This window comes from Rutilus rutilus, assembly GCF_951802725.1.
Source record: "Rutilus rutilus genome assembly, chromosome: 16".
Classification (NCBI taxonomy): Eukaryota; Metazoa; Chordata; class Actinopteri; order Cypriniformes; family Leuciscidae; genus Rutilus; species Rutilus rutilus.
In genome coordinates this window covers 3,300,569-3,326,781 of record NC_140224.1, presented here as the reverse complement: position 1 = coordinate 3,326,781, position 26,213 = coordinate 3,300,569, and the positions used below count along the sequence as shown (strand labels likewise).

Genomic DNA, 26,213 nt, shown 5'->3' with positions numbered 1-26,213 from the left:
GACCACGTGACTCCACCAGAGCCCCTCCTCTAGATGGAGCCTTCAAACTCCGCTCAAAAATCGCATGATCCCAAGCGTTTTAGACCGGTTTAAACGTGTAAAAAGGCAATTATAATTGTCTCCAGCGAGCACAACTCTCTCAGTTTGACTGGGTGCTGTGAGTGCGTTCACTTTCAGCATGTTTGTTCGTGTTTGTAGCAGAAGGAAAAATAGTTCCAATCTTACGAAACTTTTTTTTTGCTAAACGAAATAACACAAATATATGTATTCCCAAACCACGAAGGATATTTTATTTGCGATACATACATACAATATTAGTTTAAGAAAATATCGATGTTTAAAGATAGATCCGACCGATGCGAATGATACCAAACAAACCCAGAGTTTGGCATCTCCACCACTTTAGGAAAGCTCTGACTGCACTTTACAAAAGTCTCACATCTGTGTTTCAGAGTAGCCTACAGTATTCTCGTGATATAAGAAAATGTTTCCAATTAATCAGATCCTAAAAACTGCTAATCCCCTTTTATAGTAAAGACTTTTCCACACAGAATATTGAACATCTATTTTTCTTTATAATTGTCCTTTTCTCTCTCATTTTGGATTGATTTAAAACATGACAGATTTTTCTTTTCTTTTCTTTTTTTATAAAAAGAATTAGTTATTTTACTTTATTTTAAAAACCTTTTTTAAGGGTTTAAAAAGTTAATCTTTATATAAAAAATAAAAAAATTGTGCAAAATTTGACATTCAAAAGTCCAGAATAACCATAATATATATTACCTTTCAATAACTGATCTTAAAATGTACTTTGAAAAAATTTCAAACATGAGAACACAAAACTAGATGCAAAAAATTAGATTTCGCGGTGGCTGCAGCGGTTGTGCGCATGCGCGGAAGACTGAGTTTGAAGCTGCTGGCTGCTCTTGTCTTCAGGATGGCCGCGGATAACAGTTTGCCCCTGGGTTTAGTGGAAGAATTCGTGTCTGGACAGGTTGATAGCAAGGCTGCAGAAACCGCTTCAGGTAGTTCATTCATTGGCATCTCTCGTGTTTGCTGTTTCTTGCCACTTTAAGCGCTGACCCTTAATTAGAGCTGTACGCGAACGCCGCGTGTGTGTGTATGAATGCAGTGAGCTAACCGCCACATCCTGTATCACACACACGCACTGTGGCTGCTGACAGCGGCTGAACACACAGATCAGACCTTTGTTAGATTTCAACAGTGTTTTTGCTTGATAATACCCCAAAACCAGGAGTTGCCATGGCGTTGTTTCTCTTTATTCAGGGCTTGTATGCTTGCCTTGCTAGTCTGCTAGCGGAGCCCCTCTGTGTGTGTGTGTGTGAACCTGACAGTGGACTCTGTGTTACTTCACTGTATTTATGTACATTAACTCTAAAGCATACACTTTCATATCTGATACGTGAAATTGTAAGGCTTCTAAATGATCAATATGATCAAAAACGTGCATGCCTTACGTCATCTTATTGACAGTTTATACTTTTTAGCAAGTAAAAGGCCTTTTAGAATAACAGTAAAAAGCTTGTGTCTTTTTGCTGTGGAAATATTTAATGATTTTCAGATTACATTTTATTTTAAGGTGTCTTTGTTAAAGTGTAATATATTTAAGTAACGTTACTGAGTAATATTAATTAACAACATGTAACGTTACTTACTATAGGGTTAGGGTTAGTTGCTCGTAATTATGCATAATTTACTGTTATTACTATGGTAAGTATATGTAACAAGGACACTAAAATAGTGTTACTGGTTTTTATAACGTAAGCATAAGAATAACTTTGATATTGTTAGTAATATTTCAAGATGAACACTTACTGGACTAAAGTGTTTATTTGATTATATCCATAGGCCTACATCATTTTAAGAAAAATCATGCAAGTATCAAATATGATGATTGAGAAACATTTATTTGTTCATCTCAATCATCTTTGTATTGCATTGCATTATATGTTTTAAAACTACAGTGCTTTGATGTTTTTAAATATCATCTTACTAAGACATTATCAGGATATATATAGAGAGAAAGAGAGAGAGTGTGATTTTTTTTTAATGCATTTTATGCAAGTATTGTGTTATAAAGATCTCATTGATTTAAATTACAAGCTATCAGCATTTCATCTTACTTTTTGACCGTATATATCAGCATCTGCATCAAATTGCATAATTCTGCTCAGTTTGGACCTCTGAATAAAACTGAGCTGTTTTCCTCTGCATATTCTCACTATATAAGCCATAAAAGCCTGATCTATCAAATATGATATAAAACGTATTTTTGAAAAAATTGTGTTTACGGATTCAATAAAACCCTGTTGTTTCATATGTCAGGGTTAAACATGAGTTCATGTCTCTTTTAAGGTGTCAAGACTGGACAGTTCACAATTCTCCAGCTGGTTGAAGCATTGGGGTAAAGTAAACGTTATACGTTTAGAGAACTGAGTTTGTGGTGTCACCCTCCTCCTGCCTTTCTCCTAGTATTCAAACTGCAATAAAAGTGCAACTTAATATTAGTGCTGATTTAATATTAGTGCATGTGCATGTATGCGTGATATTTTATCTGTAGATTTTAGACAACAATGGTGATTGTGACAGCTGGAAATCAATTGTGCACCTTATTAATTTCACATCCTCCATGCAGGTTGAGTCTGACCAGCTCTCAGCCTCATACGCGTGGCAGAGGAGTTCAGCTCCTGTCTCAAGTCCTGCAGGAATGCTACAGCTGCCTATCTGAGAGGGAGGGTGAGAGTTTTATGTCCTTTTCAATAGTTTTTCTTTTAATTAATTTCGCCAGCGCTGCATTGATAATCTATCATCAACCCTCTACAATGTGAGCAAATCACTCGCAGGGCTGTGTAATGATTAATCGTGATTAATCGCATCCAAAATAAAAGTTTGTGTTTACATAATATATGTGTGTGCAGTGCACTGTGTATAATTATTTTGTATGTATAAATACACGTATGCATGTGTATATTTAAGAAAAATGTGTTATTAATTTCTATATAAAATATAGATATTTCTATATAATATAAATTATATATAAATATATATATATATATACAGAATATACATGCAAATATTTCTTAAATGTATACATCCATGTGTGTGTATTTATATATACAAAATAATTATACACAGTGCACTGCACACACATATATTATGTAAACACAAACTTTTATTTTAATCAAACAACAGACTTGCTGCAGAAATCACTCAATGCTCTTGACTGAAGAACTTTTGTAACTTTAATAATGCTATATCTATATTTAATTTCTACAGAGTGAAGACTATGCTTACATTTAATTCCTTTATTTAATTTCTGCACCTGATCTACCTGACAAATATGAAAAGCACAGTTTACTTCATTTGCATCTTTGTTCTGTTGTTTATTTGTGCTATTGCTTGTAGTTTGACTATTTGTTCTTATTTTATTACAGACTGTTTACTTGACTTTACTAGTGTTTTAAATTTATATTGTATGTATATTATATTATATGTAGATTTGTTTTCATTTGCATTGTTCTTGCATTGTAAAAAGTCTGGTGAGTAAAATAAAAAATTAACTTCAGTGTGTCCGTAGAGAGGGTTGTTCATGGTGGTCTAAATGACCTTTGACTGTGACGCATCTCACACACATGTTTTGTTTGCAGTGGAGGTCCTGATAGCTTTCTATGAAAACAGACTGAAGGATCACTATGTGATCACTCCGCATGTTCTTCAGGGACTCAAGGCTTTGGTAAGTCGGAGTTCTTTTGCAATCAAACGAGCATGTTATCAATGATCTGTTACTAGGCGCGTTTCCATTACAGATTTGCAGTATTATTATTTTTATTTTTTATAAATGTTTGCGAAATGATGGCGTTTCCATTAAACGATGTTATGCGACTAAAGAGTAATTTTTTCCTCTCCTGATAAGTCATTCCAGACATCATGGCGACAGATGTTGGTAGGTTTACGTATATCCCAGCCACTGCACTGGCCATTATTATTAATCAAAGGAGACGTATGTGTGTTATCCAAGCATTAATGGTAAGGAAAGACCCTTATGCTTGTGAGCGGCACATATGAGGTGTTTCTGGGTGTTTCTCCCTCAGATCTGCTTCGGGGTCTTGATTGTGGCATTTATTTGAGGTTTAGAATCCAGTATTCCTGTAATTCTTCTGTCTTTTATGAATTTAATAAAGAAAGAAAAACCACTTCATGCGAGTGTGTAAACTTTTTTGCGATAAATGGGAGTTTTGCGAAATCGACGTGTTTCCATTAGGGGTGGGATGATACAGGTACCTCACGATTCAATTCTGTGGCGATATGTGGTCCACGATATGATAATATCACGATTCGCGATATCTACGATATTCAATATATTGGAAGAAATTTCATCAACGATATATGTGACTGAAAAGAAAAAGAAGGAATAAGGAAATTTTATGCATTTATTAATGCCAACATTTCCAACATTGTGCAAAGAAATATGCATTTGCATAATAACTCACTGCCTCCTGGTCTTAAATGTAAACACTGTACATCTAGACCAGGGGTGTCCAAACTCGGTCCTGGAGGGCCACTGTCCTGCAGAGTTTAGCTCCAACCCCAATTAAAAACACCTGAACCAGATAATCAAGATCTTACTAGGACTTGATTATCTGGTTCAGGTGTGTTTAATTGGGGTTGGAGCTAAACTCTGCAGGACAGTGGCCCTCCAGGACTGAGTTTGGACACCCCTGATCTAGACAGATAAAAGTGCATGAACATTACAAAACAACATGAACATTAACATGTGTAAACCATAATACTGAAACGTCAGTAGTAAGTTACTGTAAACAGTGGACACATCAAGGCATATTCTTTTTGAGGAACACTAACTGATCAGCATGCTCAGATGTAAGAGCGATGTATTTTATCTTTGCAAAGCAGTTCTTGCAGATTGCAGTCTTTATCCAGTGCCTTTCCGCCGACTGTCTCGTAAAACCCGAAGTGTCTCCACACTTTAGAGTGGAAACTAGCGGGTGGGTCTTTGATTAGTTTTTTTATTGTTTTCCGCCATTCTTCTCGCTTCTCTAACTTGTGTTCTTCACCGGCCGCTGTTTGCGCCACTTTACCTCTATTTACTTGAACAGCGCCCCCCGCAAACAGAATGGTAGATATTGGGTAGTGACAGTGACACTGACAACGGGTAAATTAATCATTTTGTGTTGTAATAAAATATCGATATTGGGCGTTAGTGTATCGATTATTTATTGCGACAGAGAGCACAACAATATATTGCAATATCGATTTTTTTTCCCACCCCTAGTTTCCATTGGACGTATTTTCAATCTGCGCAATTTGAAGGGTAATGGAAACGTGGCTTATCAATCATGGTCACCGTAATATGTCTAATTTTTGGTTCCTTTCAGACGAAATGCTCAGTTCTGCCTCCTGGTTCAGCTGTGTCCATTTTGAGGTCCATCTTTCAGGATGTTCATGTTCAGGTGAATATTTTAGCATGAATGAATACACTCCACTCAGAAGATGTCACGACTCAACAGTAAATACGTGCATGGAGTTGGCCTAGTCAGCTAGTAGTTCAGATTTTCACTGATCCTGCCACAAAAATTCTATATTTACACTATTGTTAAAAATATTGGGATCAGTAAAAACCTTTTATTAGTACTTTTATTCAGCAAGGATGCATTAAATTGATCAAAAGTGCTAGTAAAAACATTTATAAAGTCACAAAAGATTCTATTTGTTCTTTTGAACTTTAACAATCCTGTAAAAAAAATTAATCAGTTTCTACAGAAATATGAAGCAGCGACTGTTTTCAACATTGATCATAATCAGAAATGTTTCTTGAGCAGCAAGTCAGCATATTAGAGTGATTTCTGAAGGATCATGTGACACTGAAGGCTGGAGTAATGATGCTGAAAATTCAGCTTTGATCACAGGAATAAATTATAAAATATATTACAATTTAAGTTTAAGTTGTTGACAGTATTACAGTTTTTACTGTATTTTTGATCAAATAAATGCAGCCTTGGTGCGCAAAAGAGACTCTTAAAGTTTTAAATGAATATGTTCTTGGACACAATGGTAAACAAAACAATAGCTGATTGTCATTCTTTAAATTGTATTATCTGTTAAGTTAAATGATATGTAATTTTACGTCATTGGCATATTTCAATCATTTTCATGTTCAGTGCATCAATGCCGATTGACATCCTTATTGCTCTTAAGTATCTAGACAGAAATCCTTTTTAAAGACAAAGCGACAAACCATGGTTTTGTTTTTCTAACTTGTTCCTACAGTCATTGATGCTGGCGGAGCGATCATGCGTTTACAACATCCTCATCAGCCTAATGGAGTCCAGAGAGGAAGGTACGGTGTCTTTCTCACCCTTTATATTAACGCCTGTACGTTGTCTGTATTCGTGAGAGCTGGAACAGCACCAGTGTACAGTGCTCAGATATCTCTTGTTCCACAGAGCTCAAAGGTTTGGGTGCAGACTTTACATTTGGATTTGTGCAGTCAGTGGATGGAGAGCGAGATCCTCGTAACCTCCTGCTGGCGTTCCAGGTGGCCAGGAACATCATTCACAGGGGATACGATCTCGGTTAGTGCAGAATGGAATTACAGGCAATTAATGTATAGTCAAATATTAGTATAATCTAATATTTATATACATTTCTGATATTTATTTGACTACTCACTTTTTTTGGTTTTGTTTTTTCAGGTAAATTTGTAGAGGAACTCTTTGAAGTGACGTCCTGTTATTTTCCCATAGACTTTAGCCCTGTAAGTACTTCGATCTAACATGTTTCCTCATTATAATTTCATTAACTTAAAAAGTCAAATTGAAAAAATGAATATTTGTAACTAATAATTTGAAATTATGATACTGTGTGGTTGAAAAGACTGTGTTTCATACCTATACATAACACCTGTTCTCTCTGGCTCAGCGCCAACGCAGATCTGAATGTTCGCTGTGATCATAGGCTACTCGTCAAAGGTTTAATACTCATATAGTCGAATCGCTGTCATTTAGGAATTAGATCACGTGGGTGTTTGAATCGAGATCACGATCTTTTAAGGGATGTTTCACCGCTGGAAAGATGAATGTGTATTTAAATTGGGTCATTTATGTAGTAGAAATGTGAAATTATTGTAGAAGTTGGTGCCTTCTAGACTGAGAAAAGCCAGAAAATGTATTTTTGGCTCATGTGGATGAAAGACAACAACTCCCAGAATGCACTTGCTTCGCTGCCCTACGAGGCCACTCCCAAGCCACGCCTACCGGTTACAGAGGGCAGTATCGGAAGAAATGATGCTACTAGTCGAGTCGAAACTGAAAAGACGGCGTTTTATGGTGAGATCCCCCTATGGGCGGGTTGAAGACATGCGGAACGAGCTCCTCCTACTGGCTGGAGTCTCTCGCCTCTGGACAGAAGAGCCTCTGATGAGCTAAATGACGATTTTTGTCGAGTTTTTTTAATTTTTTTAGTCACACAATACAGAAATCTCTGGTCTCAGGGGGACATGAGGGAGGGAAGCACGGTCATTCGAAAATACTACAGGGTTTCTACTGATACAAAGCTTAATGCTAATCGGTGAAGCATCCCTTTAACTATTAACCGTGCAGTTCTAGTACACACTATCAATTGCACAAACTCTTTAAGACTTGTCATGTCAAACTGAATTTCTATTACTGTTCCTCTGTCTGTTCTCAGCCACCCAATGATCCTCATGGGATCACACAGGAAGATCTTATTCTTTCTCTACGAAATGTTCTTACTGGGACGTCTCGGTTTGCTGAGGTAGGTCCTAAACTCAATAAGCCTTTGTTTGGCATTATACTCAATGGTTGTGTGTATCAATTGACTGGAAATTATGCAAACAGTTCAACGAATGGAATGAATGGTGTGTGTGTGTGTGTGTGTGTGTGTGTGTGTGTGTGTGTGTGTGTGTGTGTGTGTGTGTGTGTGTGTGTGTGTGTGTGTGTTTGTTTATTGTGTTTTGTATCCTTTCCTTGACAGTTTCTGTTACCACTGATCATTGAGAAGCTGGACTCAGATGTTCAGAGTGCCAAAGTGGACTCCCTGCAGACACTGGTACAGACTCTGCACTCACTGGATTATAATTCTTCACTGTTGATTCTGCTTCCGGATTGAGATTTTACATTGGTCGTCATGACCCAACACAGTAGCAAAAATCTGCTTATTGTACTAAATAATCTAATTTTATATTATAATATTCAAGAGTGAGGACATGTCTGCCTAGTTTGACTAACTTTCAGATGATCTTTTATTATTTAGATAAGCAATCTGAATCTAGTACAGCATTATGCATGATTATATGTTGTTTTATTATTTGCATTTAGCATTATTTTTTCCCCTGATGACAGAGCAGAAATGTGACCCACCATTTGAGAACCACTGTTATATTATATAGCTTTCATTTATGCATTTGACAGATGCTTTTATCCAAAGCAACTTGCATTGTATTCAAGCTACACATTTAATCAGTTGATGCATTGCCTGGGAATCGAACCCATGACTTTGGCATTGCTAGCACAGTGCTTTACTGTTGCTCTGGCTGAAAATATCTTCTGAAAACAATAAAACAACGGTTACACTTTATTTTGATAGTCCAAATTAGACATTCCACTAACTGTCATTGGAGTATTAGTAGACTGTTAAGTTATGGGTAGGGCTAGTAGAATAAGTTGACACTTGTACTTGCAAAGTTACAGTAGAATGTCTAAAGTGGACAATCGAAATAAAGTGTTACCTAGAAAATATGTCTTAGTTTACTGTGCTATAAATAAACTGCACACTATTCTTCTGTTTTAGGCCGCCTGTGGTCTGACATACAGCCATAAAGAGCTGGCAGAATTCCTCCCGGGCCTTTGGAGCTCGATACGGAGAGAGGTAAGAGAGAACGGCATAAAACAATGGTTGCAGGAACTCACAGGTGCTTTTCTCATATTAGTTTGCTCTGTACAACACATTTCCCACCACTTTATGCCAAGATTTGAAGCTTCAAATTACTTGTGTAATGCCGAAGCTTCCTGAAAAGTCATGACAAAGGCCGCATTTACACAACATGGATAAAGGGACCCAATTCCGATTTATTTTTTTCCTCCCATGTAGCACATATCGAATATGATCTGTGATATGCTTGATAAGCAGGAAAAAAATCACATGGATTTATTGCTTGAAAAGCTTGAATGTGCAAGTGCTGAATACTGCGAGTAATTAAAAAAAGGTGCTTCCACTTAAGAAGTGAGTTATTACTTGCAATACAATACATTAAAGAGTTTCTCTATCTTGTGATCTATGTACATACGATTATTATTTTTTTGTTCCACTTCAATCAAATCGTGGATGCAAGCATTTAAGGACACTGTATTTCACAGGGTTTTTTAAACTAGGGTTTTGTGGATGAAAAATAAAATAAAAAATAATAATAATAATTAATTACTTAATATATGAATTAAGTAATTAGGATATATATGCTGCGCATCAGTTGCAGGATTTGTATTGTAACTATGTTTGACTGCATTGTCCCTGTTAAATAAATAAACAAATAAATAAATAAAAATAGAATTTGATGTTATTAGTATTTCCTTCAGTAATAGTGTCAACTTGATAGATAGTATTTCCCAGATAATATTTAATACATTTTCTTATGTATTCCAGATGAAAATAAATAGTTTCACAGGTTAAGTGGGTCTTTATACACAAGCATATTGCTGTCTTTTTAATTTCAGGAGGGGGTCATTATATCTGGGTGTCCGTGGCATAACCCGTTTGAAATCTTAGCTGTGTAGTGTATGTGACGTTTGAGTTTATGTCCTGTGTGCAGGTGTTCCAGACGGCCAGCGAGAGGGTGGAATCAGCCGGTCTGTCGGCTCTCGCTGCGCTGACGTCCAGTCTGTCCCGTTCTGTGCTCAGTTCAGACTCGGAGGATTCCCTGCAGGTGTTTCTAAACCTCGTCCTCAAAGGTATTTGCAAATGGTGGATTCACACAAGTCTGGATGTTCTCTTAGTTGCACATTGGTTTAATGCAAGAATGATACATAAAGAGTAAAAATAGCTGATCATGCAAAATGATGAATGAGCATGATTCTTCCTGGCTAACAAGTTAAAGAGGCCATAGTATGCCCTTTTACAAAGTCTTGATTTAGTTTTTAAGCTCTACTAGAATAAGGTTTCATGCTTGTGTTCAAAAAACACCTTATTTTCCCCATATTCTCCATTGTTGCTGCTCCACTCTTCCCAGTCTGTCAGTAACGCTCTGTTTAGTTCCTGTCTCTATGAAGCCCCTCCTTCTGAAAAGCACACTGTGCTCTGATTGGTCGGTTGGATCAGTGTGTTGTGATTGGTCGAGCGCTTCGAGTGTGTTTGGGAAATGTCCCGCCCCTTTCCATAACCACCAGTTTAACACACTACTAACTAACTCAACCAGGCCCCGCCCCTTTATTCTGCGTATGAATTATTTAAATGAGGAATATTGTGACGTGTTCGTTCCTGGAAGAAAACTCAAGACTACAATGGAGGCGTTTCAGGCGAGTTCAGAAACACTGACACCGATATAGAGAATAATTCTCTTTGGGGGGCCTTCTACTTTGCTTAAACACCAACATTACACACTAAAGACGGATGTAAAAAAGCATAATAGGTCATCTTTAATTATCCAGACAAAGAAGACTGATCAGACTCATAACTATCGTCTCGACACGCGTATCAGTGCCGCCCAGGCTTGTTCTACCATCTCACTTTGTGTGTGTCTCGTCCTCTCAGACTGTCAGCACCATCTCTGCGAGCCAGACCTTAAGCTGGTGTGGCCCAGTACCAAACTCCTGCAGGCCGCCGCCGGAGCCTCATACAGAGCGAGTCTGATAGTGTCGGCTGCCGTCATCCCGGCCCTCCTGGAGCAGTATAATAACAGGACACAGGTAGTCTCTTGAAGCAGTAGTCTCCGCACATGGCCACGTGTGCTTTAAGTCCTGCTGCATATGTATTCAGAAATGCTGAATTCACTCTGTGCTGTAATGCATAATTAATTTGAGCGTATCTTTCTACAGTGTGCTCAGCGGCGCACCCTGCTGGAGGTTCTGCAGGGTTTCGTTCAGCCCTCCCCGCTCAGCCGGCCTGCAGATGGAGGTATGTGACCAGATAACATGCTCAACACATTCACCTCCAGACTTCTAGTGGCCGATACCGTTAGATCTCATGCATAAGACTTCTTACAACTTTGTTTATGTGCATGCTTGGTGGAAAGAGTCTATAACATGTTTTAAATGTTTGTTTAATATTCAGCGTTGATGCATTTCTCTCTCTGTCTCCTGCATGTACGCAGTGGAGAGTGTATTGGTTGCGTTTCAGCAGTCTTTGTGTAGCGTGGTGTTTTCTGCGCTGGCGGAGTCTAGTGCTGGTCTACAGGTGACAGCCACACGTGTGCTTACTGCGCTGGGACAGCAGCCCTGTGAGTCGACACACTACATTTCTGAAAGACATTACTACTTCAATTCAGCAAGGATGCATTGAATTGATCTAAAGTGACAGTAAAGACATTTATAATGTTATAAATATTTATAAATGCTGTTCCTTTGAACTTTCTATTCATCGTAATCCTATAAAAAAATATATATATCATGCTTTCGTTTCCATTAAAATATGAAGCAGTACGACTGTTTTTTTTAGCATTGGTAATAATCAAACATGTTTTTTGAGCAGCAATGCAACCTATTAGAATAGTTTCTGAAGGATCATGTGACACTGAAGACCAGAGTAATGATGCTGAAAATTCAGGAATAAATTACATTTTAACATATATTACAATGGAAAATTATTTTCTTTTTAAATCTTTTAAATTGTAATATTTCACAATATTGTATTTTTTATCAAATTGGTAAATTGGCAGCCTTTGTAAACATTTTATATTCATCGTATTTAATATGTATTTCATGAATAGAAAATTAACTTGTATGTATAAGGTTTAGGTTACACTTTATTTTAAGGTGTCATTGTTACAGTGTAATTATATATTTAAGTACTGAGAAATATTAATTAACTACATGTACTTACTATAGGGATAGGGTAGGATCAGGATTTGGTTCAGGGTTAGTTGCATGTAATTATGTATAATTTACTGTTATTACTATGGTAAGTACATGTAACATATGGAACAAGGACACTGTGAAATAAAGTGTTACCAGATTTATTTATTTAATTAGTTTCTGAAGACTGAGTAAATGTGGGTGGTCGAAGGATAACGTGCTCATGGTGTGTGTTACGTCACTCTTGTTTTGCTCCGCACAGGCTTGTTGGCTCAGACAGATGTTGAGAAAGCTGTTGATCATTTGACCAGACTCATTCTGGAGGAAGAAGATACTCAAGTGAGGTAGTTATCGCACAGGGGAGATCATAGGAGAGGAAGGATGTCTTTAATGTGTTTACATCTTTATCTGAATTATTCCTTGAGAGCTTTTCCCACAGTGACATTTCTGTCTCTCAGTTTGGCTGTAGTGGAGTGCTCAGGCTCTCTGGCTCATCTGCATCCCAAAGCCTTCATCTCCAGGATGATTCCTCGGCTCAAGGAAGAGATCCTATCAGGTGAGACCCAGTGCACGCACACACACACACACACACACACACACACACACACACACACACACACACAGAGACAGAGACACAGACAGACACACACACACACACACACACACACACACACACACACACACACACACACAGAGACACACAAACAGGCGCACACATCTTTGTGGGGACTCTCCATAGACGTAATGGTTTTTATACTGTACAAACTGTATATTCTGTCCCCTTACACTAACCCTACCCATCACAGAAAACTTTCTGCATTTTTACATTTTCAAAAAAATATAATTTAGTATGTTTATTAACCCATTTTTCCTCGTGGGGACCGCTGGCTGGTCGCCACAATGGAGGTGATCTCAGGTTTTACTATCCTTGTGGGGACATTTGGTTCCCACAATGTAATATAAACAAAAACACAGACACACAGACAGACACACAGACAGACACACAGACAGACACACAGACAGACACACAGACAGACACACAGACAGACACACAGACAGACACACAGACAGAGACACACACAGAGACAGACAGACAGACACAAACACACACACACACACACACACACACACACACACACACACACACACAGAGACAGACAGACACACACACACACACACACACACACACACACACACACACACACACACACACAGATAGACACACAGACACACACACAGACAGACAGACACACATTGCAGTTTAACAGATGATCTGGGACTACTTTCCTCTACAGAGTGTAACGCAGCTGTGCGTCAGCGGTGTGTGACTGCGGTAGCGTCTGTGTCGTCTCAGCTCAGTGTTGTGCAGGAAAGCACCCCCGTCCTGCTACAGGTGCTGGCCTCAGCCCACACAGGTACACATTCACTCTGATAATCACTTTTGAAAAATTGTCAGGGTCCCCTCGGGTCCTTAAATCAGTTGTATCAAATTTAAGACCATAAAAAGTCTTAAATGGTATAAAAAAAGTCTTAATTATCGTTTCAAGAGGTCTTAAATTTGGGAACAGAAAAACAGGAATCACAATGTGACAATGTAATTATTATTAAAGTTCAAAGAATTTCAGGATAGTTCGCAATCAAATTTGCTTATGATCTACTATTGATGAATTATGACAATGTTTAGCTTATAGTGATGGGAGAAACTAAGCTTTTCAAAGCTTCGAATCAATTGAACAAATTGCTTCGTAAAATGATTCGTTCGAAACTCCACACGCTGCTGAACCCTACTGGTCAGAACAGTGGAAATGCAACAAACATGCATAAAAACATCTTTTACAAACACATTGCAAATGTTTTATTGAAAGTAAAATTGATCAAATGCAATTAACTAATCATCTAATAAGATTTAATATCAAGTGTCTGTATAATATGTTATTTTATCAATTTTCAGCGCTTGTTTTGTTTGTTCCATGGATCGCTCAGCTAACCAAGATCCCAATAAGAGACTAATAACTACTATTATTCATATTAATTATACTCATTAAAATGTCTACAAATGTATAAAACTGATCAGAGGTCAGGCAGAAAGTTAAAACCATATAGACACTTGTTCAAAGTCGCCGCTGGGGTCGTTAAAGATAAATGTTAAAGATTGGCAACTGTAAAAGTAAAGTGGAGCACGTTGCGTTCAAAAAAACCCTGAATCATGAACCGCTCGCATGTAAGTAAACACAGTGATATGCTTCACTCTGAATGGTCAGACATAGGGCCCTGTCTTACACCCGGCGCAATGCAGCGCCAAGCGTAACAAATGTCTCATTTGTGTTTTTTGCTAGTTTCAGCCTGACGCAATTATCATTTTCACGTCCTGCGCCACGTTGTTTAAATAGCAAAAGCATTTGCGCCCATGGGCTGCTGGTCTGAGAACGAGGTGTGTTCTGGCGCATTGTTGGCACATTGCTATTTTGAGGCAACAAAAATAGACTGCGCCATTGACCAACTGAAACCTGGTCTAAAGTCAATGGCGCAATTATTATTTTTTGGTTATTTAATGAGTAATGTAGTAATGAGCGCCTATAGGCGGGTCCACAACGCCTTATTTGGTTCTGATACAAAGTCAAGTCCTTTGTTTATATAGGACTTTATGCAATACAGATTGTTTCAAAGCAGCTTTACAGTGAAAAACTGTACCTAATATACTGATGTAATGCAGAGACATGTTGTTGATCTTTCAGGGAGCTGCAGTTTCTCCGTGGAGGAGGTGAGCGCTGTATGCATCAGTTTGCAGCGGATAGCAGCGCACGCACGTGACACTGAGGAGATCGGACGATTCTTTCATAGCAACATCATTCCACGACTTCTAGGACTGGCGTTACAGGCAGCGCTGCAGAGTAGAGACTCGGGTCAGTGTTTGTCAGGATTTTCTGGTGTGTGTTTGTCATGATTTTCTGGTGTGTGTGTTAGTGTTTGTGCTATTTGTAGATGTAACTGTGGGTTTGTTCAACAGGTCACAGTAGTCCACTCACAGATGAAGCCGTTCTTTCTGCTTTAGTTCCGGTCATCAGCACGGCCTGTGCTGCGTTACAATCAGAGTGAGCCACAATTATATATTATATTATGTGACTGATGTGACTTTCAGATGTGTACTGGAAATTAGGGCTGGGTATTGACAATTTCAAGAATCAAGGTTCATTTTGATTCTGATTACAAGCTTTTTGAGTCTGTACCAATTACGTTATTGATTCATTGATTTTATTGATTTTGAATTTGTGCTGCCAGTCGATTAAATAAATTAACTAATTAACTCTCACATTTTTCTGTAATCCAGTCGCACCTTACATTTAAGGTTTTTAATACATTTTTATATTGTAATAATTTCACATTTAAACAACTTGTGTATTAAGTGAACTTAAAACAATCTTCGGTAACACTTTATTTTACAGTGTCATTGTTACATATGTTTGCATGTAGTTACTATAGTAATAACTATAAATTATGCATAATTACATGCAACTAACCCTCAACCAAATCCTAATTCTAACCCTATAGTAAGTACATGTAGTTTATTATTATTATTTAGTACTTAACCCTTTAGAACCTGAAGCTAAAATAGGTGTTTTTCACATAATTAGATTTTTTGACTGTAAAATTCTAAAACAATGTGCTATCTTCATGTGCAAGGTGTCATCATTTTCAGAAAAAGATAAGCTTTCAACAAATTACAGTTATTGACCATTATTGTGTGTGGTGAGTTTGTAAATAGAATTTAAATAGACAAAAATAAATAAACGAGAATAAATTTACTGATTTTTATTTAGAAAAAAAACTGAAAAAATCATGAACGAAAGAAACTAACACTTTAAAGTTGAAAAATGAACTATAATACATATACAAGTCTTTTTTGTGACATTGGGTTGCACAGTTTTCATTTAGGACACTTTTTTTCATACACGCACACATACACATGCACGCATTCATAGGCACATACACATGCACGCACTACATGCTTAGATACGTGAAAGAGTAACGGCCATCCGCCTCCCAAGTTTCATTAAAAATCATCCCAATCCCCTCTTCTGCTGTCTAACTCTTCTTTCGCCATGTATTTGTTAGTTTCTTTTATTATTTTATGCAATCCAAAACACTCTAACCTGCCGCACGTCGTATCTCTCTGTTCAAATCCTTTCATCCCGTGCTGCTGTCATTTACAGACGGAAAGCATGACATTACCGTAATAAGCCGTATATTGGCTTGATGTCTACTTTCAGGAACTATTTGAATTATTTTGATAGTGCAAACGGTTGAAGAGTTACAGTGACATGAATACAGCTTGGTTGGCTGTGTCGTCGACGACACATCCGGTTTTAAAGGGTTAAATGTATAATTACAGTGTAACAACGACACCTTGAAATAAAGTTGAACCCAATCTTCACATAAAGCCATTATAATAAATGTCACATTTACCTTCCCTTCAATATATCAGGCCTCAATATTGTCTATTTGCCCAGTCAGACCGGTTCAGATTTTTACTTGCCCTGTCAAAATGCACAAAAAGTTATTGTTTTCGTTGTTTTTGACCCATTTAACCTTGTAAACAGTGCTTTAAGCTTTAAGATCTGAGGCACATGACGCGGATCTGACGCACATCCCATTTTCTCACAACTCTACTACATTTAAGACTTCATTTAACTCATTTAAGACTGTACTTGCGAGGGTACTCGACAAAACGGGCATTTTGGCATAATTTTGTTTGTTTTGTCCGTTCAAGCGCAGACCAAAACAAAAACGGACATTGTTTAGCATTGTTTTTCGGAGAAACAAGTATGTGAACTTAGAATGTTTCCTAAATATCTGCAAACATATTATGGTATTTTTCTGCTTTAGTACGGTCAAAAAGTGACATACAGCACCTTTAATCAAAATGAAGATAGATTAAAATAGATCAGTCATTATGATTAACCCAGCCCTAATTAAAAAATATACACATTTCCGAATACAAGTCGTCTTGATTTCTTACAGATCAGCGTCCCGCATGGCGGCCCAGGCTGTTTCTCTGTTCCTGGATGGAGATGTGTCCTTTCTGCCAGAGAATGCCTTCCCTTCCCAAATCCAGTTGCTCCAGGTGTGTGACAAGATCAATCACACTCAATAGTCAGGTTTACATTTGCCAATCCAGATTAACTGAGCTCGACTTCAATAAGAGATTCTGTTCTGGGAGAATTGTGAATGGTGGTCTAATGTCTCTCGGATCATCAGTATCTACTCAACGTTCTCCCATAATTCAGCAAGTGTTTGTGGATGATTCTATGGTTTGTGTGTGTGTGTGCTGCTTCTCCCACAGAGCCAGGCAGAGTCTCGGGGGCCGTCTCAGTTGGTGTGTCTGCTGATGGCCTGTGTTTGCTCTCTTCCACGCAGCGTAAGTTAAACTCTTATCTCACTCTCATCAGAATATTCACTTAGTACAGTGTTTTCTACAGAGCTCTTTATTGTAGGGCTGCACTATTCTCTTTTCTGATTTTTTTTAAAAAAAAAATCACAATTACTTTTTAAAATGCAACTTAATTAAAAAAATCAAAAACATTATTATTATATTTTATATTTTTATTGTAAAATTTCACTGTAAATTAAAAAATTCTAGTATATACAACAAATATAATAACAATGAACATAAATAAAAAATAACAATAATATGTATGGTTGTTTCTAAATATGACTATAATAAGAATATAAATAATAATAAAAAATAATAATAATAATTATTATTATTATTATTATATTTTTATTTAAAAATACAAACTGTAAAATTGCAATCCTAATATTTCTGGCTGTCTTAAAGGGATAGTTCGCCCAATAACTGTCATTATTTACTCACCCTGAAGTTGTTCCAAACCTGTATGAGTTTATTTCTTCTGCTGAACACAAAATAAAATATTTTGAAGAATGTTGGCACCAAAAAGTTGATGGATCCCATTGAGGTATTTTTTCCATCAATGGTTTGCTTAACCATATTCTTTAAAATATCTTCTTTTGTATTCAACAGAAGAAATAAATGCATACAGGTTTGGAACAGTTTGATGGCGAGTAAATGAGTAAATCACACTATAGTTTAGGGTCCAATTCTCACTATTAACTACGACTTTTGCCTCAATAAACTTCTAATTACTGTTTATTAATAGTTAGTAAGGTAGTTGTTTAGTTTAGGTATTGGGTGATTAAGGGATGTAGAATATGATCATGCAGAATAAGGCATTAATATGTGCTTTATAAGTACTAATAATCAGCCAATATCCTAGTAATATGCATGCTAATAAGCAACTAGTTAATAGTGAGGATTGGACTCTAAACTAAAGTGTTACCGTATCTTCATTTTTGTGTAAACTATCTCTTTAATTTTTAAACATCCAAAAAAGCTTTATTTTAGATGGAAAACCACAGGATAATTGATTTTTATTACAAGTTTGTGAAGCTGCGGTTCTCATGGAAACTGAGACTTGCACTTTGGAATGCATTCACACATTGGCTGAACCAAATTTAATACTTTTAATGCAATTTGAGCATAAGAAACACCATTTATGGGACTGTTCATGTCAGACGTTGTAGCTATTGTAAAATATTTTCATTTCATCAATTCCACAACAGGTGGATATCCCTGAGATTGACAGGCTTCTGGTCCAGTTGGAAGATCTGATCTGCACGTGTTCACACCTGTTCTCCTACACGTTTGCAGCGAAATGCTTCGCTGGATTGGTCAACAAGAGGCCGGCAGGTACACACGGGATGGCTTTGTCTTCTTCCTATATCACATGCACTGAATTTTGTGCTACATGACCTAGGGCTGTGTAATTAATCGTAATTGATTTTCGATTTCGATTTTGGCTTCTAACGATTGAAAAAAAGATAATCGAGGTAAATCGGTGCGCTTTTGTTCCTCCCTGAGCCAAACATCCAAATCAGTCGAATAAGTGAGTGTTGTAAAATGCAGTCCACTGTTGCTAAACGTGCTTGATATTAAAAATGCATTAAAAGAATAGACAGCCTAAAGACAAGAAAATATAAGGCATGCCTCGCTCTCGGATTCACCAGTACAATGGTGGGTAATGAACAGAGAGCCTACAGTGTTGCCTCAGAATATAAGCTTCTGATGGTATGAAGCTAGACAAGTCAAGACGCCACTTGCACATCACAAAAACAAAGAAAAGCCTGTTGAAGTTGAGAGCTTGTCGCACTGTATTAATTAAAATGTTTCAAATAAATCCTACAGGATTTTGCATGCAAGGTCATGTCTGAGAGAGTCTTTATGTTGATGGGGGCTTTAATATATTTATCTCTACAAAAGCTTTGGGAACCACTGCCTCTTTTCTATCAATGTAGGTCAGTGGAATAATGAGTGGGTTATTTGAGCTCTGGAGTTGATTTACCTGATCTGCATATCACATAGTGTGTGTGTGTGTGTGTGTGTGTGTGTGTGTGTGTGTGTGTGTGTGTGTGTGTGTGTGTGTGTGTGTGTGTGTGTGTGTGTTCAGGTGAAGCTCTTGACGCAGTGCTGGAGAGAGTGTTGAAGAGGATCAGTGTAGAGCTGGAGAACGGTTCCTCTTCACAGCGAACACAAGCCTTCACACTGCTGCTCTGGGTAATGACCAAATCAAGAGAGTATCCAGTTTTTTCATTTCTGAACTGTCTGTCTTCCATTGTTCCACTGTTCTGAACAGATTAAATGTAGGATTTTATGCACATAAACGCTGATCAACACACATACATATGGAGCAAACAAAAGCTTAAAGGGGTCCTATAATGACCTTTTCACAAGATGTAAAAAGTCTCTGATGTCCCCAGAGTGTGTATGTGAAGTTTTAGCTCAAAATACCCCACAGATATTTTTTTATAGCATGTTAAAATTGTCCCTTTATGAGGCTGAGCAAAAACATGCAGTTTTTGTGTCTGTCCCTTTAAATGCAAATGAGCTGCTGCTCCCGGCACAGAGCTTAGTTAACTATCATCTAGTCATTGATTAGCATATTCTGTTTTGATAATCTATAAATCGCGTTCCAGGGGGCGGGGTTTATGTACATTTTAGGGTTGGTGATGTCACTAACCCGTGAAGAAGCTCATTGAAGTCCATACCAGCCGTTTGTTGTAGTCCCTAAAAAGCGATTTCTGTAAAAGAAAATATCTCCCTTTGCTTTGAACTTTGAGCGTCATAACTTTGCAGATGTTGTTTATGCTCAAACAGCAACATTACACACTAACTAAAGTTAGAAAAGTGAAATCATATTCAACCACCCCTTTAAACGTGCTTGTTTGATGCACTGAGTTTCCACCTTTTTCTTTTGTATAGGTGGCCAAAGCCCTCCTGTTACGGTACCATCCGCTATCAACAGCCCTGACTGACAAGGTAGGTTTTTTTTCTAACCCCCAGTCATTTTCCGAGGCTCAGTGTTTGAGTGGTCTCTCTCTGTCCTCTGCTTTCAGCTCTTTGCTCTGTTGAGTGACCCGGAGTTAGGATCTCAGGCGGCCGATGGCTTCTGCGTCCTCATGAGCGACTCTTCAGATGTGCTCAATCGCAGCTGCCACGCCGACGTGCGCATCATGTACAGACAACGCTTTTTTGCTGAAAACTCAAGCAAACTTGTTGAAGGCTTCAACTCAGCAGAGCAGGGTACCTCCATTACCACTTCCTGTCTTAACCACCGAGAGGACGGAATCACTTTGCTTGCTTTGAATCTACAAATACCACTCAACATTTCATTATAACATTTCATGTTTTTCAAAGTGTTTCTGATGCTCAGCAAGGCTGCAATTATTTGATAAAAAAAAAAAGTAAAAAACAGTATTATTGTGAAATGTCATTGCAATCTAAAATTACTGTTTTCTATTTGTAATATATTTTGAAATGTAATTTATTCCTGTGATCAAAGCTGAATTTTCAGCATCATTACTCCAGTCTTCAGTGTCACATGATCCTTCAGAAATCATTCTAATATGTTGATTTGATGCTCAAGAAACATTGATAATTATTATCAATGTTGAAAAGAATAAGACGAGAAGAACCATGATTAATAATTGAATACAAATAATCAAATCAGCATTTTAGAATGATTTCTGAAGGATCATGTGACACTGAAGACTGGAGTAATGATGCTGAAAATTCAGCTTTGATCACAGGAATAAATTACATTTCAAAATATATTCAAAAAGAAAACAGTAATTTTAAATGGCAATATTATTTCACAATATTGCAGTTTTACGGTTCAAAAAAGTTGTAAAAAAAAAAAAAGGTTGTGTAAATCATTTCTGTTGCTCCACAGAGAAGAAGTCTTGTTATTTGAAAGCCCTGTCACACATCGTCAACAACCTTCCCAGAGAAGTGCAGCTGTCAGAGCTTCCTGCAGTGAGTTGAGTTCGCTGTGTTTTCAGACGTGTGGAGTGTTACGCAGTGTGTCGAGTGTGTCCTGTGCTGTTCTCTGCAGCTGATGCCGCTCCTGCTGGAGGCGCTGTCGTGTCCCGATCGAGAGGTCCAGTTCTCCACCCTGTCCTGCATGCAGCCGGTGCTGCTGGAGCCCCCGGAGGCCCTCAGGAACCAGCTGGAGGCGCTGTTCTCACGCATGCTGGCCCTCACCTCCAGCCCTCACATGGTACACCGCGGAACAGTGCTCTGAGCAGCTGCATGCGATTCTAGTCGATCTGTTGACAGCGATTGCCTAATTTTGACTTTATCTTCACTCTGACAGAAAGTGAGAATTGCGTCGATCCGCTGCGTTCATGCTCTCTCTCGCCTGCCTGAACATGTGGTAAGAGAAGACGTTTTTAGGGCTAATTGATGCTGAGCATTTTATTTAAAAAATATATTAATCATTAAAAAGTATTATATTATATTTTCATCTCCAATTTTTTTTTTTTATTGTGATTTCAAGGGCTGAAAAAAAAATATATACACATACACACACCATTCATATGTTTGGGGTCAGCCAGATTTTGTACTTGTAAGTCTCTTCTGCTCATCAAGGCTACATTAATTTGATCAAAATACAGTAAAAACTGTAATATTGTGAAATATTGTTACAGTTTAAAATATGCTGTTTTGCTGCTCAAGAAACATTTCTGATTATTATCAATGTTGAAAACAGTTGTGCTGCTTCATATTTTTATCTCCTATTTTTTCAGGATTCTTTGACGAATAGAAAGTTCAAAAGAACAGCATTTATTTGAAATGGAAATCTTTTATTACGTTATATAAATTCCTTTACTGACACTTTCGATTAATTTAATGAATCTTTGTTGAATAAAAAGTCTTAATCTCAGACTGATCCCAAACAATTAAGCTTTTCTCCTGAAGAAAAAACAACATCATGTTGTTAAATTGCACTTCTGACAATAATTTGTAGCCCTGAGAAAAGTTATGGCTGCAATGTGTAAATAATCTCTTATTCGGAATAACATGCTCAGGTGATATAAATCACGTTGACTTTAAAGTCGTTTATAGTGTTGTTGTCCGTTCAGGTCCTGCCGTTCCGTGCCAGAGTGCTGAAAGCTCTCGCTGTGTGTCTGGATGACAGAAAGAGGCTGGTGAGGAACGATGCTGTGGCGGCTCGAGGGCAATGGTGAGGCTGAGCACATTCAAACCCTGCAGGTTTCACACGCCACTGTTCTCACTGTCGGGCCGAAGCGAGTGTGCTAGTGCGTTTCCACCGTCACTTTCAGGGCTTCCTCTGGGCCAACGGCCAGGGGTTTTTGACCCACCGAATACCTTGGTTCAAAGCGGGCCAAATGGGGCTTGAGGAGTGGTTACGAACAGAGTTTACCTGAGCCAGGACTCAGGAGACGGTCAACATCACTGCTAACATTTCACATGTTATTATCTTACCAGCTAACTTCAACATTTTTAACATTTTACAATTTTTCAGCTCAAAACTCACTTTCAGACACCAGCGAGCATTTGAAATAACTTCCTTGCGATCCCGATGGGGATTCTGATCACCGTATGAGGCAGAAATATATTTAAATACGAAGCTAAATGCTACTTATGCTAACCATGCACATTATGATTATGGAAAATACCAGAGACTGCTTGAAGAACGTGGAAAAATCATACATTTGTTATTTGTTTTAATGTTTTATCTGTGTCTTCCCTGTGCCTTTGTTAATAGATACCGGACTAATGCATCCACATATGTCATAAAACACATGCACTTCGGTTAACTCGTATAACTCATAACTCTGTTCTCTTCTCATGAGCTTCCTCTGTTGCTCCGGCTGAAAGGATAACAGTATAGTAGTGAGACCGGACTCGGAGAGATCGCTCAAACCTCCTCAGAGCGCATCATTTCGTGGACAATTAATAGAAATGCTCACTCTTTCTTTCTAAAGTGACGTGTAAACGATTTAAAAAATTTTTTCAAAATGTGTGGACTTAAAAGCCTTAAAAGGGATATTGCACCGCTGGAGAGATGAATGTGTATTTCAAATTTAAATGTATGTAGCGCAGCGCTTCTGGGTTGTACGTCAGAATGGAGGCTCACTATTGGCCAGCAATCACATGCATCACACACATGACCAGCGTCGGCCAATAGTGAGCCTACGTTCTGACGTACAACCCAGAAGCGCTGCGCTGTTACACTACGTGAACTCTGAACGTGAAATTAATAGTTGAATAAAGTCGTTATTTTTGGGGGGTTTTCGCACAAAGTATTCTCGTCGCTTGATAAACTTCAGGTTGAGCCACTGTAGTCACTTGGACCATTTTAAACATTGTCTTTACTAACTTTCTGGGCCGGCAAGTTTCAATTACATAGCAGCCTATGGAGGAGTGAGACAGCTCTCAGATTTCATCAGAAATATGTTAATTTGTGTTCCGAAGATGAACGAAAGTCTGACGGGGTTGGAACGACATGAGGGAGAGTAATTACTGACAGAATCTTCATTTTTCATGTAAATGAAGTGAACTATCCCTTTAAAGACCCACTCCGATGAAAATCATGTTTTTCTAGGTGTTAACATGTTCTTGTGGCATTTTTCTGATGTTAGAGGACATATATTGAGAAAAATAAGCTCAAAGTTGTATTTCTGAGTATTTCTGCATTCAAATGGCTGTGAATCAGTAGCAGGCGCTAAAATGCCAGCTAAAATAGACTGGAGTTGTGACGTAGTAACTCCACTGGGTGGGGCCACAAGCTCATACTCCCCTCCGCCCCCGCCCGCTCAGGTTCTGAGGAGTAGAGAAGACGATGGCGGATCAACACCTATGTGCGGTAGCGGGTTGAAATACTTAACTGTACGTTCACACCGCCGCCGACTTGAGCAGCAAAGAAGCTCTGGCCGCCCTGTCAAGGACGCTTGTCAAAAAGTACGAGGAAGCTTGTTGACGCTTTGGCCGCTCTGAAGTAGCAGCATTCTATGTTCGATCATGGGAGAAGAGAAGTGCCACACCATGAAAAGTAAACAGAATAAACAAGCAATACATTGACACTAGAAACCTTTTATAATGACAGCATTTGTATAACCGTTTTGGTCACATTATAATTTATTATTATTAGTGAGTGCGCGCGCGCGGCCGGGGCTCTCTCTCTCTCTCTCTCTCCTCGTTCTTATATGCCCTGTCAAGCGCGCCCTGTTAAACTGGCAGGACTTAAAAACACATAATGATAAGCTTTCACTCTGTGATGGTTAAACTGCAATTAATCCGATAATGATAGGAAACCCAGCAACGGCGATGATCAACTTCTCCTCCGTTTTCTCGGAAGCTCAAGTCGGCGCCGGCGGGTGTGAACGTACAGAGGAGAGGAGGGGGAGGGTCGTCTCCGTGCCAACGGCTCCGCCCACAACGCAGAGGCGAATTGCTAATGAGCTACTGTCGCTCTGCTGAAGCGAAGTCCCAGAAAACGGCACAGGTTTTGTGATTTTGGCTAAAAACGGCATAATCATCATTTAAAGACCACTGAGAATGTTTAAAAATAGCTCGAAATATGATCGGAGTGGGACTTTAAGTAAAGACCAAACGTTGGCTTCGGATCTAGCTAGTTTTAGTGGTCCCACTTTATATTAAGTGGCGTTAAGTACTATGTACTTACATAAAAAAATAAGTACAATGTACTTATTGTGTTCATGTTGTATTGTAAAACACTTTTGCTGCTATTGAGTTGTGATACGGGTAAGGTTAGGGACAGGTGAGGTGGATTGGGTAGGTTTAAGGTGTAAGGGAAGGGTCAACTGTGTAATTACAAATGTAATTACATAAATTAATTACAGCTGTAATTACATGCAGGAATTTTTTAAATGTAAGTACAATGTAAAAACATGTAGTTACACAATAAGTACATTGTATCAAATTATTAATTTCAATGTAAGTACATGTAAGTACATAGTACTTAAAGCCACTTAATATAAAGTGGGACCGTTTTGGTCGGTGACACGTCGTTCTGTGGAGGCGTGTTTTGGGGTAGTGCTGCGAGGCTATTGGCCCGACAGTGGAAACACAACTTTATTTTGGCCTCGGTGCTTGAAGTCCGAGGCTGTTGGCCCGACAGTGGAAAATGCTGACAAACAGCATCTAATATTGCTCTCCTCATCCACAGGTTTTTGTTAGGAAGCCCCGGAGGAAGATGAACAGATGAATGCGGCCCAGATCACCGCTCACAGCCTTTGATTTTACTTCCTTATCCCCTTTTTTATGATGTGGCACGAGGTTGTCCTCCCTGGCCACAACAACGGCTGAACAAACTGTCGGCAGCCGAGAAGTGCTTGAACACGAACCCCAGTGATGCTCTTTCCAGCCGGACCTTCAACAGCGGACGCAAGAGTAAATCACACACACACACACACACACGCCGCAGCGCATCGTGCGCCATCATCATTTCTTCAGTCACGTCGTGTCCATATTATTGGAATGTTAGATGATCTTTGAATGTGCCGTTGATACGACTGTCCTGATGTCAGTATTTTTAAACTGATGTTTCGTTAGCCACAAGCTTGGTTGGTGTTCATTTTCACAAAACTGATGCCAAGAATATAAACGATATTTAAATGTCAAATAACCTGTCAATAAAACTTTTTGTAAATGTGTATATTGTGAAGCTTTAGCAGTGAATTAGTTATTAATGGGCCGTTTCTAAGGAAGAAGTCAAACGTAATGTGTTTTACAACTAAAGGTACAGATTGTGG

At 38.4% G+C, this 26,213-nt stretch overlaps 1 protein-coding gene across 1 annotated transcript; it reads left to right on the top strand.

Moving 5' to 3' along the window:
• Nucleotides 1-884: 884 nt before the first annotated feature.
• Nucleotides 885-26,114, top strand: mms19 (MMS19 homolog, cytosolic iron-sulfur assembly component). Its single transcript, XM_084434765.1, has 31 exons — nt 885-1,025; nt 2,377-2,425; nt 2,657-2,757; nt 3,669-3,754; nt 5,415-5,489; nt 6,307-6,376; nt 6,483-6,611; nt 6,732-6,793; nt 7,726-7,812; nt 8,032-8,106; nt 8,848-8,925; nt 9,863-10,001; nt 10,801-10,955; nt 11,085-11,163; nt 11,360-11,485; nt 12,322-12,403; nt 12,518-12,615; nt 13,355-13,474; nt 14,795-14,962; nt 15,067-15,151; nt 17,079-17,181; nt 17,401-17,475; nt 18,699-18,825; nt 19,583-19,689; nt 20,395-20,451; nt 20,529-20,715; nt 21,365-21,447; nt 21,527-21,691; nt 21,788-21,847; nt 22,557-22,657; nt 25,628-26,114. Exons 1-31 carry the CDS (start codon nt 890-892, stop codon nt 25,656-25,658), a joined length of 3,096 nt encoding a protein of 1,031 aa, XP_084290891.1. The 5' UTR covers nt 885-889; the 3' UTR covers nt 25,659-26,114.
• The last annotated feature ends 99 nt before the right edge of the window (nt 26,115-26,213 follow it).

What these genes read in the sequence shown, in the direction of transcription:
- mms19 (XM_084434765.1), top strand. Translation starts at nt 890, where the DNA reads ATGCGCGGAAGACTGAGTTTGAAGCTGCTGGCTGCTCTTGTCTTCAGG. An exon ending in TTCCCATAGACTTTAGCCCT is followed by an intron (nt 6,794 to 7,725) that starts GTAAGTACTTCG and finishes GTCTGTTCTCAG; the next exon opens with CCACCCAATGATCCTCATGG. An exon ending in AGCTGTCAGAGCTTCCTGCA is followed by an intron (nt 21,448 to 21,526) that starts GTGAGTTGAGTT and finishes TGTTCTCTGCAG; the next exon opens with CTGATGCCGCTCCTGCTGGA.